The 19,257-nt window shown below is 33.1% G+C and overlaps 1 protein-coding gene and 1 long non-coding RNA gene across 2 annotated transcripts; both read right to left on the minus strand.

Annotated features, from left to right (window-relative positions):
- Window positions 1–11,313: 11,313 nt before the first annotated feature.
- LOC148771772 (uncharacterized) lies at window positions 11,314–11,853 on the minus strand. Its single transcript, XM_088815227.1, has one exon. It carries the CDS (start codon window positions 11,851–11,853, stop codon window positions 11,314–11,316), a length of 540 nt encoding a protein of 179 aa, XP_088671353.1.
- Window positions 11,854–15,483: 3,630 nt separating this feature from the next.
- LOC148771773 (uncharacterized) lies at window positions 15,484–16,565 on the minus strand. The gene is made up of 2 exons (XR_016030527.1): window positions 16,223–16,565; window positions 15,484–15,700 (listed from the first exon to the last, which is right to left on the minus strand). It is a non-coding gene; the product is annotated as an uncharacterized LOC148771773 (long non-coding RNA).
- Window positions 16,566–19,257: the final 2,692 nt, after the last annotated feature.

Raw genomic sequence — 19,257 nt, forward strand, 5'->3', positions numbered from 1 at the left:
TCAACCGCGAACCGGCGCCTTGTCCGGTCCGGTTAGAGGTGAAAACCCAAAAAAGCCAAAAACCCGGGTCAACTACTCCAAACCCGTTTCGACCGGTAAGAACCGGGAAACCCGGGAACCAGTCCAAGAACCGATTTTTTGCTCAAAAGCATGTTTCATGGCCGGATCTGGTTCGAAATTGCTCGTGGGTGACTGAATCTTGTCGGAGAAGGTTGTGGGTGATTAGACCTAGGCAGATTTGGGTCGTATTTTGCTCAATCGAAGTGGTGGCTACCATATCTATTGATTGAAGAAAAGAAGAGGAATAAGGTGAAAAAGAAAATAAAGAGAAAAATGAAAAAAATTAAAGTGGAGAAAACAAAGTATATGTATGGAAATGGAGAGAAGAAATAATAAACACAGAGATAAGAAAGAAAGAAAAAGAAAAGAAGGGGAGAAGAGCAGGGGGTGGGAGGCTTGTGCGTGAATGATGAGGAAGAAGAAAGAAGATAGAGAGAGGAGAGAGAAGAGAGGAGTAAAAAATATTATAAATTCCTTCTTTTTTTTTTTTTTTTTTAAATGGAGTAAGTTGGATAATAAAGTAGAAAATACTGAAAAGGAATATAAAAAATATTACATTTAAGGTAAATAAATAAATAATTATATATATAAAAAAAAAGTAAAAAACCCGGTCGAACCCCGGTTGAATCGGTCGAACCGTGACTCGGTGGTGCGTCCGATTCGATGTCCGGTCCGGTTTTCAAAACATTGGGAAAACCACTCAATGTGAAGATTAAAATAAAACACGAAAAAGTTTCACCATATCGTAACTACTTACACAATTAATATCCATAGTTAGGAACCACCAAATTTGATCTTCTCCGTAAAATTATAGAACTATATGCCCATAATATTCTTCCCAAATATCAGTGACATCCCACAGTTTGATTGAGCAAAAAAATGCATCCAATCAAGCTGCCCGGAATCTTTAGTAACATAAAACAACATCTTTTGTTTACAATTCAATCAGTAGTTAGAGAATTCTTATTTCAAATCTCCACCAGTCAGAATGTAGATTGACGTGGCGTTAACACTATATCCACAATTCAACTCGGTCCAATTGCTAGATCTACCAGAATAGCCTCTATATAAAAATTACTACTTCTCCAAAATTTAGCCCGATCCAATGGTTAGATCTACTAGAGTAGCCTTTACCTCTCCTTTTTTTTTTGTATGCTATACGCAAGGAGAAGCGGAAGCCGGTGGCGGCGCTGACACATGTGACTGAGCAGTCTCCGTCAGCGAGTCGTGGTTTGATTGTGGTGGGGGTCTCACACTCCCCCTAATTTAAAATATTTTCCAATGTAGAAGGGGTTATTGCATATTACCCCATATAATAAACATGACTAAATTTTCAAAACAAAAAACCCTATAATGTGACTAAAATTTCATTCTCATTCATTATTTCATATCTGTTATAAAAAAATTGTAATTAAGATGATGTTATTTTCTTCGAAAAAAATCAGTTGCGGGCATAATTTGCACATATTTTAGGTACAAATATTGAAGATAAGGATGAGGATCCTTCAAACTCTCTGCACAGAAGGGTTTATGAAAAGAAAAAAAAATGTTTATTTGAGATAGTCCCTTACTAACTTACATAAAGTGAGATAAACTCAAGCTTTTTTTTATGTTTTTGAGTAAAACTCATTTGTTCTAAGTTTTATTTGATACAAACGCAAATAATTAGTTTATACATTTTTTACCTTTCAAACTCTAATTAAGGGTTTGTTTTATCTTATTTATTTTGATTATTAGTATTTATATTTATTTATTATTAAATATTTTTCTTTTTCTTTTTTAACTTTTTTTTTTTCATTTTTTTTCCGGCGGTAGCCTGTGTGGTCGGAGCTCCGGTTAGCTGACTCAACATTAGTTAACTTCGACATTAGTTGACATTCATTTTTTTCTTTTATATTTTTTTTTGTTTTAATATTTGTTTCCATCGGTGGGTCGTCGGAGCTCTGATTAGCTGACTCAACATTAGTTAACTGCAACATTAGTTGACATTCCATTTTTTTTTTCCGGTGGCAGGTCTTTGGAGCTCTGATTAGTTAGCTTGCATTAGCTGACTACGTATTAATTGACTTCAACATTAGGTGACGTCCAACTATTTTTTTTTTCTTTTAATTTTGTATTTTTTTCGGCAATGGAACGTGAGAGCTCTGATGCTGACTATGCATTAGCTGACTTTGCATTAACTGACATCTGATTTTTATTTTTTCTTTTAACTCTTTTTTTCGGCGGCGGGTATTTTGGGGTCTGATAAGCTGACACCCGACTGTTTTAGTGAAGAAGTCAGCTAATCGTAGCTCCGATGATCTGCTATCAGAGAAAAAGAAAAAAAAGGTCGAATGTCAACTAATGTTGAAGTTAACTAATATTGAGTCAGCTAATTAACAAGAGATCCGACTACCCGCGCCGGAGCAAAGAATTAAACAAAAAGATGTCAATTAATGTTAGAGTTAACTAATATTGAAGTTCACTAATGTTGAGTCAGCTAACCGGAGCACCGACAACCCACCACAAAAAGAAAAAAAGAAACAAAATGGAATGTCAACTAATGTTGAAGTTAACTAATGCTCTGTCAGCTAACCCGAGCTCCGACAACCTGGGCCACCGCCGCAAAAAAAAAAACAAAAAAAAAAAAAAATTGGGTCGGGTCGGACTGAACCTGGGCGAGGTGGGATGGGATGGGGGTGGGTTGGGCTTATCTCAAATAGAAATATATTGGGCTATTTCGGGAATTTGTGTTTTTGTGTGTTTATTTGAAATAGAAGTTAAACGGTGAACTTATTTGTGGTTAAATTTGGATTTGTGAATCTATATCAAAAATCGCCTAAAAATAGTACGATATATCAATATTATTGTTCAATTGCTGAAATGAAAATATAGCACACGGCAATCACTCTAATAAATCAATAATACAAAAATGAAGACTTAAAAAAAAATTAGTTAAAGGTTGGAATATTCAATACATTGAGAAGAAATGGAAGTGCAAGCAACCAATCTTTGATATCATAAGATCAACTCTAACCAATCGGTTATCAAATAGGGTATTCAAACTTTTAAGCATCAAATAGAAATTTTTAACTCCTATGGAGTTATCAAATGAGGGTTCTGTTTTGAAAATTTAAAATAACTATTGGATGAACGGATATATTTACAAAACAGTTATTTGATTGCCTAATGAATTGGAACACACAAAATTACAAAATATTTGAAAAAAATTATAATAACAAATAACAAAACTCATGGTATCATTAATAAAGAGAAAGAATACGCCATAACGACCGAGAACTTAAACATGAGGACTTGTATTTATACTTTCTCCATTATCGGACATAGAGATCACGATTATCGGACATAGAGATCACGATCAAAATATTGCATTTTTTTTATTACATATTGACTAAACAAATAACCACAAAATGTTAAGAAATTTGCGGACAATTCTTCACATTATTCATGTAAGCCTCAATCACACCTTTATGCAGAGATGAGATGGAGCATGTTGTCCTGTCGTAGACACGAGAAAGAAAATATATTAGGAAATTTTAAAACAACAAAATTTATGTGTTAATGAATAGTTATTACCTGATGATGTTCGAATGACGTAGATCGCCATGCAATCATACAACAAATGTATAAGAAAAAGAACACTGGAGTGATAGTGAAATGCCAAGTTATGTCTTTCTCGTACCGTCTAAGCGCCTCTCTGTTAATCCAATAATCAGTAGTACCATCAACCCAGTATTATAAGATGCAAATATTCATGCCGTATTTTGCAAAACATTTAGCAAGCTGACCTCTTCGAATCCAGTCATCATCGCCTGCATCAAATTGAGCTTCGCGAGTATATTAGTTCTATGTGAGCTGACTTCATCCTCCAAATCTTTTGAATCCTTATAAAATTTGACTCTCTTTTCTTTGAAATCCCTAACCATCGTTACAAGCATTTATCGTCAATGTTGGCACGAATGGTGGTTGTCGCTCTAGTGGTAAATGGTAATATATGAAATATAAGTTGGTGATTTGATTTTCAAATACAAAAAAAACCAAAAAAAAAAAAAAAATAAGTACGCTTTGAATTTTAAAATTTGTTTCCTAAATATTTTTCTCTCGACACCTTTAAATAAGATTTAACTTCTAGGACATAAATTGTCTCCTATCAATATGCAACTAAAAATTATTTTGTTTCTCAAATTCTTTTCCCAATATGTACTTTGTCATCATAAAATAATATATATTAAAAAAAGGAGCTAAACAAAGTCAGGCATCACCAGATAGTGCATGTATGAATAAGGAATGAAGCAAATCAATTACCATCATGTAAAGGGTAATAAGATCATTTACTCTTATCTGCAATAATTTATTAATTCCTCTACAAGTTCTAAGATAATATATTTTCCAATTTCAAAGTTTTTTGTTTTGATTTAATTTATTTTCCAATTATTCAGTAAAATAACCTTGTTTTAGCCATTTTGTTTGTTTTTCTTTAATAAAAGAAAACTGCACCATTTTGGGCAAAGAAAACCCAATTTTCGACCAGGTTCTAATTTTACAGTTCAATCGGCTAAACCGGACCGGACAAGGCAATAATTTACAATTTAACCGATTCAACCAGCTGGTCCAGTGCGAGTTTCAAAACACTGATCAAAGCATCCATGACAATGGAATAAAACACGTTTATTATTATTACTAGTAATTTAAACCGTGCGATGCATGGGATATAAAGAAACAATAATAAAAAATTTAAAAAAAAAATCAATTTATTAACAATCCCGTCGATAATCTCATCAATTTATGTTAGGCCGAACCCAAGATCAACATATTGTAGATGGTGAAGATTTTTTTATTGATGGTCACGAAGTTACCATGATAACAAATAAACGATCATGAGATGGACGGTGCTTTAGGAAAATAGATGCTACGACGACAACAACTCAAAAATTATAAAGAAGCCGTTATATAAGCATGTTTATGAAATTCCCGAATTTATATGAAATAGTCTATTATACAAATTATGGAAAGAAAAAGAAAAGACGAAGTTAAACTTCCCAAAAAAGAAAAATTGAAGCGATTATACACAATGTTTTGACTTGAAATCTCGTGCTCTACGGAGTATCGACCTCATTACAATCATAAATATAATCGTGAGTAGCTCTTTTGGAATATTTCAATCTCATAAAATAATTAATTAATATACGAACTCGGAAGACTTAAGTGAGTCTATTACTCAAATTGTTAATCAAAATTCGTAGAATTCCCCATAAATTATATAGAAAAAACAAAGGTGTAACCGGTACCCTTTTTAACTTAGTCCAAGTAAATTTATGGTGATGTCCTTTGTACATTGACATAAGCGAGAAATAAGAATGAACTCCAACTATTAAACAAAAGGGGCTCTTTGAGAAAACCCCCTCACTATTTTTTTAATGGAGGGAGGCCCAAAATATTTTAGTCCATTTGAGAAAAGTCCACACCCATTTTCAGCCATTATATTTTCCAGCTTTGCTCCCGCCCGCCACATCATCACTATTTCACGCGCTCAACGATTTTTTTTTCCGTTTTTTTCCCGTCTTTTCTGTATCACTTTCCTTAATCGATTATGAAGCATAGTCAATTAGCCTTAATCGACTATGCTTCATAGTCGATTAAGGAAATTATTTAATTATTTAATTTTTTTTGTTTTTAAATTTTTTTTATATCAGGTATATTAATCGACTATGATGTGAAGCATAGTCGATTAAGAATCTGCTACTAAAATTAACAAATCACAATTGCGAAAAAAATACAAAATCAACTATATATTACAAAAACAAAAAATATAAAAATATTATACATGATTTATACAAGGGGTTTTTATGCAAAAGTCCCCAACCAAGCATGTTTAGTATTCTAGGTTTATGGGATATATCTCTTTCACCAATATGCATGCCTTTAATATTTATTATAACTAAAGGAAACATTCATGTATATCCAAATATTACCACCAACCATTTATACACAATTCTTAATTGTAACCCCAATTTATCAATTTTGTCCACAAAAATCCAATTTAAAATTCAATTGACTTTTTTTTGGAGCATAATTTAATATGCTCCAATTTCATTCTTAACTTAATTTAATCTCAATTTGACCCCAAATTTCACAAATTACTTAATTTTGACCCAAAAACTTTTTTTTCAAAAAAAATTTGTTTGCCGCCGGATTCCGGCGCTGACTTTTCAACTTTTTTTTTTCTTTCGGATTTTTTCCCCGGTTTCCGGCGTTGCCTTTTTTTTTTTTTTCTTTTCTTCGGGATTTTTCCGCCGGTTTCCGGCGGTCTCTGGCGTTGACTTTTTTTAGTGTTTTTTTAAGTTTTTTTTTTGTTTGGTTTGTTTTGTTTTTCCACGTCCGCCGCTAAACGTTGACCGTAATTGTGTTGTCACTGACAGTAAATTAACGTAATTATACTGTCAATGATAGTTAATTAACGTATTTGTACTGCCGTTGACATTACATTTATGTAATTGTGCTGCCGTTAACAGTAAATTAATGTAATATTATTATTTTTTATTTTTTATTATATTTTTTTATTTTGTTTGATTTGTTGACAAGTCAACGTAATTATATTACTGTCTTTGACGTAAAATAACTGTAAACACAATAATATTACTGTCAACAACATCAATATTATTATTTTTTTGGGGTTTTTGTTTTGTTTGAGTTATTCACGGAGTAACGTAATAATATTACTGTCTATTATTGTAATATTACTGTAAACACAATAATATTACTGTGGTTGACAGTAATATTACTGTTGTTATAGTAATATTACTGTAAACACAATAATATTACTGTGGTTGACAGTAATATTACTGTTGTTATAGTAATATTTTTTTTGTAAAGACCCAAAAGATATAAACGTGAAATAGGCCAGCATTTGGAAGGTAAGAAAAACCTAGACTTGATTGGATTATGTTAACAACCACATATACAAAAGAGATCAAATGTATCAAATACAACCTGTTAACGTGTTGTTAAATATGTTAATATCCAACAGTCGAAAACAATGAAAAGAAATAGAATTCAATAATAAAAAATATAAGAAATTAAACGTGTGAGATTAAGAAATAAGATATACATAATATTTTGGAGAAAAATAAATGGTGATTGGCAAAAAGGCTCATCACATGAGACTTAAATGATTTTGGTCCACAAAAAAAACAGTTTATCAATTAAACCAATCCCCATGTCTTTAGTCTAAAATACCCTTCATAATATAATTCTTATCAATTCCACTCATTATGCTCTAACTTCCTTAATATTACACATTGACCACGGATTTAAACAAATATATCATACTAATCCCCAATTTTTTTTTTTTTCAGAAAATAATTTTTCTTTCTGAAATATTTTTTTTCCGGCCAGATTCCAGCGTTGACTTTTTTTTTTCCTGAAATTTTTTTCCAGCCGGTCAACCACAGTTGACCGCCGGTCTCCGACGTTGATTTTTTTTTTTTTTGAATTTTTTTTTCTTAGAAAAAAATATTTTAATTAATATTACTATCTTGTCTACTAAATTACTGTCTCATACAGTAATATTACTGTTTGGGACAGTAATACTATGAATATTATTTTCCCGAATAGTAATATTATTAATATTATTGTCCGAGACAGTTAAATTACTGTTTGACATGGTAATTTAGCATCCAAGGCAGTAATATTAATTAAAATAATTTTTTTTAAGAAAAAAATTAAAACAAAAAGAGTCGATTAACAGTGAAATTACTGTCTCCGGCAGTTAAATAACTGCTGGAGACAGTAATTTAGCAACGAATACAGTAATATTAATTAAAAATATTTTCTTAAGAATAAAAAAATCAATTAACAGTTAAATTACTGTCTCCGACAGTTAAATAACTGCTGGAGACAGTAATTTAGCAACGAGTACAGTAATATTAATTAAAATATTTTTGAAGAAAAAAAAAAGAGTCAATTAACAGTTAAATTACTGTCTCCAACAGTTAAATAACTGCCAGAGACAGTAATTTAGCAGCCAAGACAGTAATATTAATTAAAATATTTTTTTAAGAAAAAACAAAATTATAAAAAAAAAAAAAAAAAAGTCAATACCGGAGACCCGGCGGTCAACGGCAGTTGACCGGCCGGAAAAAAAATATCAGGAAAAAAAAAGTTATTCACAAAAAGAAAAAAAAAAAAAAAAACAAGTCAACGCCGGTCAACGGCGGCGGCCGGCGGTCTCCGGTGGTGGCGGGTCAAAATTGGGCTCAAAATTGAAATTTATGGTTAAAATTGGTTAATTGATGAAATTGGGCTAAATTGGAGTGTAAATCATGAAATTGGAGTTGAATTGAGTTCCAATGAATTGGGGGTAATTTTGGTATATATAAAAGGATTTTCCTTATTTGCAAATAAGTTTGAATGAGCTGGATTTATTTGAAAAACAAAAAAGTTGGATGTCCCTCTTTTAATTAAGTGCCCTTGTCATGGGCCTATTTGCCATTACCCCATATATATATATATATATATATATATATATATATATATATATATTAAAACATAGCTTAGCAAAAAAATAGTAGATCTTTTATACAAAAGACCGTATTCAAGAGACCCTTTCACATAGTGCAATATTCTTTTTGTAGTATCCAAATGAGGATTTCTTGGATTCTGCATAAATTGAGAGACTACACTCACAGCAAACGAAATCTCTGGCCTTGTGATAGTCAAGTAAATCAAACTTCCGACAAGTAGTCTAAATTTTCTAGCATCCTTCAGTAGCTTCCCTTCTTCTTTCTTCAACTTGAGGTTCGGCTCCATTGGAGTAGCCTTTTCTTTCGACTCCTCCTTATTAAAACGTTCTAATAAGTCTTTTGCATATCCTCTTTGACATACAAAATACCCTTCATCTGATTTTTCAACTTCCAAGCCAAGAAAACATCCAATCTCTCCCAAATTTTTTATTTCAACATATAATAACACCAACACATGTATATTTGATTCTAATATGATGAATAAACTAGAATCTGAATCCGAAACTTTAAAACAAAAAAAGATGAGATATTGAGCAACTTTACCGTACCAGGCTCGTGGCGCTTGTTTTAAGCAGTAAAGTGCTTTCCTCAGACGACAAACATGGTTTGGAAATTGTTTAGAAACAAAGCCTTGAGGTTGTTCCATAAATACTTCACAATCCAACTCTCCGTATAAAAATGCATTATTTATGTCAAGTTGCCACAATTTCTAATCTTTAAATGCAACAAGCGAAAAAATGGACCTCACCGTTACCATTTTCGCAACCGGGCTGAAAGTCTCCTCGTAATCAATTCCATAGCTTTGCAAAAATCCACGAGCAACTAGGCGAGCTTTAAACCTATCAATCATCCCGTCCAATTTTTTAAATTTTCGAAAAACCCATTTGCAAGTGACCGGCCCGCAATTTTCTGGTTTGGGCACCAACTCCCATGTCTCATTTTTGTCTACAGCTTCAAACTCTTCCAGCATAGCTCTTTCCCAGTTGGGACAACCCTTTGCTTCTTCATATCTCGTTGGCTCTTCGGCTTTGAATGCTCCAGTAAAGAAACAAGAGGTAATTGTGCAATGATTAAGTTGTACCTCATAATCATTGAGATAATTCGGTTGACGTGTCTCTCTTGTCGATCTTCTGATCACTTGTTGATCTCTACTATCCTCTTCTACATTACTCTCTTGAGAAGTTGGGATTTCATTTTCCACTTCACCATTAATGGGTGTCTCCCCATTAACTATAGGAAATAAAGGCTCCGAATATTCTTGATCACCATCAAGAGTAACATTTTTCGCAACATGCTTTTGAAGATGAAGTAAAGAGGATATTTCATCGAACACTACATCTCTAGAAGTAGTAGATTTCGTTGTAAGTGGATCCATGCACCTCCAACCCTTCCTATAAGAGTCAACCAACAAATACACATTTCTTTGCCTTCGGGTCAATTTTAGTTCTACTAGATTTAGCAATATGAACATAACAAGTAGAACCGAATACCCGAAAATAATTAACGTTTGACTTTTCAGCGTATAAAATCTCAAAAGGAGATTTTTCTGTATCTGGCCATGGAGGAAGCCTATTTATTAAAGAGCTACACATTGAACAGCCTCTGCCCAAGGCTCCCGTGGAAGACTCTTGTCATGTGACCAAGAAAGACACACCGAAACAAGATGGGCAAGCTTTCTTTCGGCAATTCCGTTCTGCTGCGGAGTGTCTAGACAAGTCATTTGATGAAGAATGCCATTGTCGTTGCAAAATTGAAAGAAATCACCTAGCATAAATTCCCCGGCGTTGTCACTCCGCAAATACCCAATCTTCTTTCCAAAATCCCTTTGGACAGCTTCCTTAAATTCCATAAACTTGGATAATGCTTCGCTCTTTTCTTTTAAAAATTTCACCCAAGTGAACGTTGAGTGATCATCCACCAACACCATAACATATCGATGTCTGCTATAGCTTGATGTTCTTGATGGCCCCATCAAATCTGTATGAACTAATTCAAATGATGCAGATCGACGACTCGTTGATCTTTGGGAAGGAAGACGATGAGATTTGCCATATTGACAACCTCGACAAATCACATCTTCACGTACACTCTTCAGAGTCGGGACACCATTTATCAATTCTTGGAATAAATTTGCTGCAACATTTGATAGCCTATATGGCCCAACCGAGCATGCCAAATTGTCGCATTTTCGGTTTAGCTTGTTTTCTTCACATAAGCTTCACCAGCCGACATAACGAACAAAGAGCCTTTCTTCTTTCCAATGAGAATAATATCAGCCGATATATTCTTCACATTATCCAGTATTTTCACATCTTTCAGGCCAAATAAAACATATTTTGCAGTATCTGTAATTTGACGTACCGAAACTAGATTTTTCGTCAAGCCTGGAACATGATAAACATCGTGCAACTTGACACAGTTAGTTCTTTTGTCTCCAGCAACATCTATAATCACAACACCTTCTTTGGCTACATGATAGGTTGAGTTATCCGCAGTAATAATTACTCGGTCCTCATGGTGTTCAAGAGTTTCCGAGAACAAAATATCATTTCCGGTAACATGGTGAGAGCAACCGGAATCGATGATCCACTCCTCTTCGGCATTGGCAACCACTTGAGCAGGCTTTTCTTGAATTGCTTCAACGGAAAAGCAATGCTCCCATTTGAGTTGTTCATGTTCTTCATTTGTGCACGCAACATTGGCTTTCGACATCTTCACACGGCAATATCTTTTAATATGCCCAATCTTGAATAGAAGTAATAAAAGGCCCATACTCCTTCTTTAATCCACGAATAAGATATCGGCGCAACCGTGCTTCACTAATTTTCTCGCTATCGTCTATTTCTGAAATTTCAGCACAAATATTTTTGACTCGTAAGAAATATTCTAAAATTGATATGCTACCTTGCTTCAAAATAGCCAACTCATTCTCCAAAAATTGCAATCTTGCTGTATTCTTTTTGGTAAACAACCTTTCAAGTGTTTCCCAAACCTCTTTTGGAGAACTCACATCACGAACATGGTCGATTAACTCTTTGCTGATAGATGTCCTCAATGCAAAGAGAGTCTTTCCGCACTTGATCTTCCATTTTCGTCGCGATTCGGCATTCTCAGGAACATCTGTAGGAATTGTTGCATCAACACCGGCAACTAATTCCCACAAATCATGACCTTGAAGATACGCCTCCATACACATTCTCCAATACTTGTAGTTATTTCCTACAAGTTTCTGCCTCCTGTACTGAGCATTTCCCCCATTTGCCATCTCCATCGTTGCAACACCTAAGCTTTTGTTTCACCCTTTCAAACTTCTCCAACGAGACAAACTTGATAGACAAGAAGATTGAAAACAATGTCTGGTCTTACCCAGCTATGATACCATAGAACAAAAAGAAGAAAGCTATATAATGGAAACTTAGGAAAACAAATGGAATAGAAAAATAATTTATTGAAGAGAGAGTAAGGTCTGCTTCTTATTCATCTAAAAATGAAAATACGAACAGTTCTTAAATAATAAAAATCTCTAAGTAAATCTTACTTAACAGAATAAAGCTAACCACCTCCTAAAATCTCTCTCACTAATTTCCCATGTTTACCACTAACAAATTGACTTGGTAAATAAAACAAATAACAAACCAGCTACAAACATGACTACTCGTGTTTAACTAACGTGCAGGAAGTTGCACTAATATTTTTGACATTCTCTGGCGACTATTGACTAATACCCTGCCCACTAACGCTTCACTCTTCCTACGGAAGATTATCCTATCACCCATTTGCAGAGGCTACAACGTAGAGGACGAGACTGCGCTCCATGTCATTTTAAAATGCGGAGGAATGGAAGAGGTTTGGAATTGCAATTCTTTCGCTAATTTGGTCAGTCAAGAATATATATCTATGTGGAACTAGTTCGAGGTTCTGAAGAAATTATTGTCGGTGGAAGAACGCACGTTGGCCGTTATAATACCATGGAAGGCATGGGAGAATCGAAACAAGAAAGCTACGAGAGAGCAAGCTCTTCAACCGTCCGAGATATTGAGTCGGTGTAAGAATTATATTGGTACTTTCAATAATGCCCAACTCTATCCTAGTGCTTGACTGCGAGATGTGCATCCGAGTGTGTGGAAGCCACCTCCCGCCGATGCGGTGAAACTCAACTTTGATGCAGGCTTTTCGACGGACAAGAATTTCTTTTCCGCAGCAGCTGCTGCTCGGGATTGTGTAGGGAATTGTTTGGGGTGGAAGGTGGAGAAGATCTCTTATAAATTGAGGCCGGTGGAAGGTGAAGCCGTCGTGGCGTTGAAAGGTTGTACTTGGCGAAGGAAAAGGGCTAGCAGGATATTGTTCTTGAAGGAGATTGCATTCAACTTATATATGCATTCTTGCCGACAGTGAGGGATCGTCATACGGGGCAATCGTGGAAGAATGTATCTCTCTAGAGAATTTTTTTGATTCATGCTCCTTTCAATTTATCAAAAGGTCGGGCAATTGTTTAGCTCATAATCTTGCTAAGATTCAATGTAATGGTGTTATGGAGGACTTTAATCTCACATCTGCTTTAGCAGATATCGTTTAATAATATGCTTTTCCTTTCCTCAAAAAAAAATGTTTTTTTAGTTAACTTTAAAAAACTGAATTATGTTATTATAGTTAAATTCAATACATAATCTTGTACTACTTTCAGTAAATGAAGCTAAAACCAAAAACTGAATTTATGTGTTTTTAGTTAAAGTCAATACATCGTTTTGTGTTTTCTGCTGCTTTCAGTGAATGAACCTAAAGAATAATTGGGGGCGTACATTTAAGCCCACCCTTATTCATATTCCTGGTCCGCCATAAAAATCAACTAAGTATTACTATTTAGTTAATCTTAGCTAATCTTGACAACCAAACGAAGCCTTAGAAAAGATCCTTAATTCCATAAACTAAAATAAACTAAAAGTACGTGTCCATCTCTTGTATGATGGTCTAAAGGATATTATGAAAGAAAATAACTTCAAAGGTTAAATTACCATCGTACCCCAGAATTAAGATGGAACTAACATAGAATATTCACCCATGTATTTACAATTCCAAAGGTTATGCCCTGAAATTTGTTGTTCTCTAACACCGTACTCTAAATGTTGATGATTTGGATGAAATCTTTTTTATTCCATAAAAATGTTCCTTAGAAAATGCCAATTTACACATGTAATTGAAACAATATTATTTCATGAGGGCTTAATTGTAATAATTTTTTTATGGAAAAAAATACGCTCATTTTGTTCTATTATTTAAGGTGCTAATTGTTTTGTAAGGGGTGTGTTGTAATATCTATTATTGAAGGTGCTAATTGTGAAATTTAAATATACAAAGTTTGTGTAATATACTACTCCCTCTCTTCCATAATAACTGTCTCTTTTTAAAAATATTTTTATTCCATATTATCTGTCACTTTATATTTCCAACACGGCATTAAATGCATTTTTCCTGTTTTAACCTTATTAGTGAAACTCTATTCATTAATTTTCTCTTATAAAACATTAAATATTAAAGGGTTTCTAGTCATTTTTATATGATTTTTTCTATAATCAAGATATATTTATTAAGTTTCTTAATCTTTGTGAAAAGTAAAAAGTGACAATTATTTAGGAACGGAGGGAGTAATATAAATATATTATCAAATAATATTTCATATTTTTATTGGCAAATGGCAAAGAGGGACTTATGCATAAAAATCACTTTTTTAAGTACACGAGATATGGAATAAGACTAGAATTAATTGGATGGGAAACACTAACCAAACCACAACACCCAGGACTATATTTATTTGGGCAAATGGCAAAGAGGGACGTGACAATGGACTTAAATGCACATTGATCCACACAAAAAACAGTCTTTTAAATAAATCTATCCCCATATCTTTAGTCTAAAATACCCTCCGTAATATATTTTTTATCAATTCCATCCATTATACACTAACTTCCTCAATATTACACATTGACCGCGAATTAAACAAATATATCACATTAACCCCAATTAATAATTTTTTGAAAAAAAAAAATTATGAATCTTTTTTTCTGGCAAGATTCCGGCGTTGACTGTATTTATTTTTTTGAAATTTTTTTTTTGTGAAATCTTTATTCGGCCGGTCAACCGTCGGTCTCCGGCGTTGACTTTTTTTTTTGGGTCTATTAGATATAACCCCCTTAAACATTCAAATAATAGGGGTAGACCCAAATTTAAATTTGCCATTTTGATAAAAGCCCAAGCTTTTCGTAATTACATAATTACCCTCAATCAAATCCCACAAATCCCGTTACTTTACCTTTTTAAAATTAATAGACTATCTCATATCTTTTAATAGACTATCCCATGTATCTAATTCGACTATGGGTTTAATTAATTGACTATTGAAAAAATAATAATATATATGGAAACTGAATAATATGTTTGTTTGAAATACTAATCAATTAGGGTAATTTTCCTTATTATATGAAAACGATTAGGGTAAATAATAATATATATGAAAAAATAATAATATATATGGAAACTGAATAATATGTTTGTTATACTAATCAATTAAGGTAATTTTCCTTATATCATGTAATAGACTATCTTGTTGATCTAATTCGACTATGGATCTCGTTAATAGAGTATGGATCCCGTATTATTCAACCACATAGTATATTAATAATTTCAATATAGTACATTAATCTGCTGTGATAGTATATTACGGTTATAGTATTGATATGAAATTGTGTTACAAACAATATACCACTGAAATGACAAGAACATTGAGAACAACACCAACGTAAAGTATTCCACATAACCAATAAAATAGTACATTAATAATCTCATAATTTCAATCTAGGATTTTGATAAAATACATAAAACACATCATAACACAATCAAACCAATATGTCGAGTTAAAAAACTCTAGTACATTAATAATCTCATAATAGTATAATAAAATGATAATGGTAGTATCATACGGTATTCATAATAGTATACTACTGTATTACAACGGTTTAACACTTAACCGAAGTTACCGAGCCATTACATCGTAAACACCTCTTTATAGCAACCAACCCACCAAACCTCAACAAAATCCGTACGAAATTCGCCATCGAAAAAACCTAAAATCATGAAACAAAATTAAAAATGCAGAATACTAAAAAATAATTAAATAGACTGCAAATACATTTGAATGATAATACATTAATATCATCAAAAATAAACTTAAAATGCAAAATTCATACGCTAAATTAAAAAAGACTACGAACTATATTTTAATGTACTACCCAGCACACTTAAATCGGCTGTTATAAACAAATAAACCAACTATTGATCGGGATAAAAACATGAACTCGACCAAAGCGGACAATTATTCCGATTATTGCATAAACCAACTACGAAGCTCATATAAAACAACTCTGGTCCGATCTGCGTGAACCATCCTCTTCTAACTCTGTCAATCCTCTTCCAAACAAACATCATCGGCAAAAAAAAAAACGATATATATATGACGGAATAATTTTGTTAAAAAACGTTCTACTTAATAGAATCAAGTATCAACACAACTCTTAAAAATTTCTAACCACCGTACAAGACAATCATGGACATTGAGCAAAAAATAAAAACGAATAACGCATTCATACCCGCTTAACAACGTCCAACAACAAACGCTCAAAAATCGATCCTATTTCCACGACGGTGCAGAAATCTTCAATGACGATAAAACCCGCTGGAACGATGAAGAGAATCTTCAAAAAATATTGTACACGATTTGATATAACGGCCAATGATCTCACGTAAATTTATTCCGTGATTTTAGGCAACGTATCAGCAAATCTCAAATCACGTATTAAAGGAAATAAATGCTGTTTAATAATAAAACAGGGGTATTAAAGGGAAATTATATAATATATTTTGCCAAGTTGGCAAAATTGGGTGTATCTCAAAAAGGGGAAAAAAAATTGGATCTACCTCATTAGAAAATATGAACAAGGGGGTTTTCCCTAATAAACCCTTTTTTTTTTCTTCTTAGAAAAATTATTTTAATTAATATTACTGTCTTGACTACTAAATTACTGTCTCTGACATTCATATTACTGTTTGGAACAGTAATATTATGAATATTACTTTTTTCCGAACATTAATATTACTAATAAGGGGTCTTAAGATATAAGTCCCTGGTGACAAACCTTATTAGAACTAAATGACAGATCTAATCAAAATTTTCTTCAAACCATTTATCAAAATTCATTTCAAAAATGCCCCTCCACTAAAAAATTCAAAAATTAAGTCAGATTGTAAAATATTCTATGATGCACTATGGTATTATTTAACATTTTTAATTTGAATCTAGAATTTTTCTTATTTTATTTTTTTACGTAGAATACATTAATCTTTTTGTTTTTTTCCTCAGTAAGAATCTATTTTTTGTTCTACATAATATTGAAAATTATGATTTAAAAAAAAAAAAAATCCGGTCGTAGTCATTTGCAGACACTCGTAGAAACCGTAGTTACCCACATACATCTTGAAACCCAAATTCCTCCTTTGAAATCATAAATCCTCCTTTGAAACCCTAGCCGCCAGCCGCCAAACACTCACAAAAATCTATATACATCAAAATCGAAAAAACTTAGATTCGCCCTCTACCAAACCCTAGATCCGCCCCACCAACCCTAAATCCGCCTCAACACCGCCGCTGCACAGCACCTGCAGTCGCCGCCTCCATCACGACCCCCCCCCCCCCACACACACACACACGCCACTGCCACACAGCCCCTGCAGTCGCGCCTCCACCACCGTAAAGAGAGATGAGAGAAACGGAGATAGAGAGAAAAAGGCGATAGAGAGAGAGGGAGAACGTAAGAGAGAAGATGGAGAGGGAGAGAGAACGTGAGAGAGAAGATGGAGAGGGAGAGGTAGCGCGAGAGAGGAGATGGAGAGGGAGAGGAATGTGCGAGAGAAAAAAATAAAAAGAAGAAAAACAAATCTGAAAATTCAAGAAACGTGAATGTATAAGTTATAGGGTTTAGGGTATAAGTGTAAGATAGGGAAAACAAAAAAAATAGGGATATTAATATTAATTAAAATAATTTAAAACAAATCTGAGAATTGAAGAAACGTGAATGTAAAATTAAGTGTTTCATACAGTTAAATTACTGTTTTAGACAGTTAAATTACTGTTGGAGACAGTAATTTAGCAGCCAAGATAGTAATATTAATTAAAATAATGTTTTTAAGAAAAAACAAAATTTCAAACAAAAGAAAAGAAAAAAAAAGAAGTCAATTAACAGTTAAATTACTGTCTTCGATAGTTAAATTACTGCTGGAGACAGTAATTTAGCAGTCAAGATAGAAAAAAAAATCAACGTCGGAGACCCAGCGGTTAACGACTATTGACCTACTGGAAAAAAGTCAACGCCGGAGACCGGCGGCTAACGAGGGGTCTCCGGTGGTGGCGGGTCAACATTGGTGTCAAAATAGGACTTATGGTCAAAATTAGTTAACATGAGAAATTTGGCTAAATTGGGGTATAAATCATGAAATTGAAGTTGAATTGGGTTTCTAGGAATTGAGAGTAATTTTGGTATATATAAAAGGGTTTTCCTTATTTGCAAATAAATTTGAATGATCTGGAAATATTTGAAAGACAAAAAAGATGGATGTCTTTTTTAAGTTAAGTGCCCTTGCAATGGTCTCTTTGACATACCCATGTAGGGGTGGATTCGGTACGGTTGCCAAACATTTGGCTCAATACCGTGTACCTACCATACATTGCGGTATTGAAAAATTTCATACCGTTACCGTACCAAAAAGTTCGGTATACCAATGTTCGGTATACCGTTATTTTCGGTACGGTACAATCGGTACGTGGTACTCTACCGTACTTGGTGATGCATCAAAAATTAAAGAACAAATAAGTTAAAAATATACATATATATCCCAATTAAAAATAGTTCTAGTTACTCTTGTATGAGTTGTATTTTATTTTCTAAGAAGGTCCGGTGTATAATCGGAATAATTAACATAATTTGCTTCATTGAAACAAGAACAAATGCCATAATAATGTAAATGTTGTTTAATGGAACAACTAGGTATTTGTTAGGAACTTGATTGTACTTAATAATTATTACATACAATAAATACTTTACCAATGCTATACATACATGTAGGGAAAAAAATAAAATATTCATACATCATATATAATAAAATTAGTTGGCTATAGGGAACATAAAAGACAATTTAGTAGAACATATATGTTCAATTGCAAAATTCAACTTGGTAGAAAAAAAGAAAAAAAAAATACACTACCACTAACTTAAGGGAAAAATAATTGTTGCTATTTGTAAGATTCTAAGTAACAAAATAGAATTACAAAAAATAATATCGAAAAAAACATATTAATTGGATTAAAATGTAAATTGCGGTACGGTACGGTATTACCGTGGTATTAGAAATAAAATACCAATACCGTACCATATTGTAATGGTACGGTACTAATACCGTACCGTAGACAATGGTAACCGTTCTTTCGGTAATTTTTCGGTAATCCTTGGTTGGTATACCATGGTATATGGTAATCGGTATTTTTTTTCCAGCCCTATACCCATGTATGTTTGTAAATGGCACTTTACAAATAAGCTTATCAATGGGTATTTATTCATAAAGGAGTCCTGAT

The sequence above is a fragment of the Erythranthe guttata genome, chromosome 3 (assembly GCF_056151865.1).
Source record: "Erythranthe guttata isolate IM_541 chromosome 3, IM_541, whole genome shotgun sequence".
Classification (NCBI taxonomy): Eukaryota; Viridiplantae; Streptophyta; class Magnoliopsida; order Lamiales; family Phrymaceae; genus Erythranthe; species Erythranthe guttata.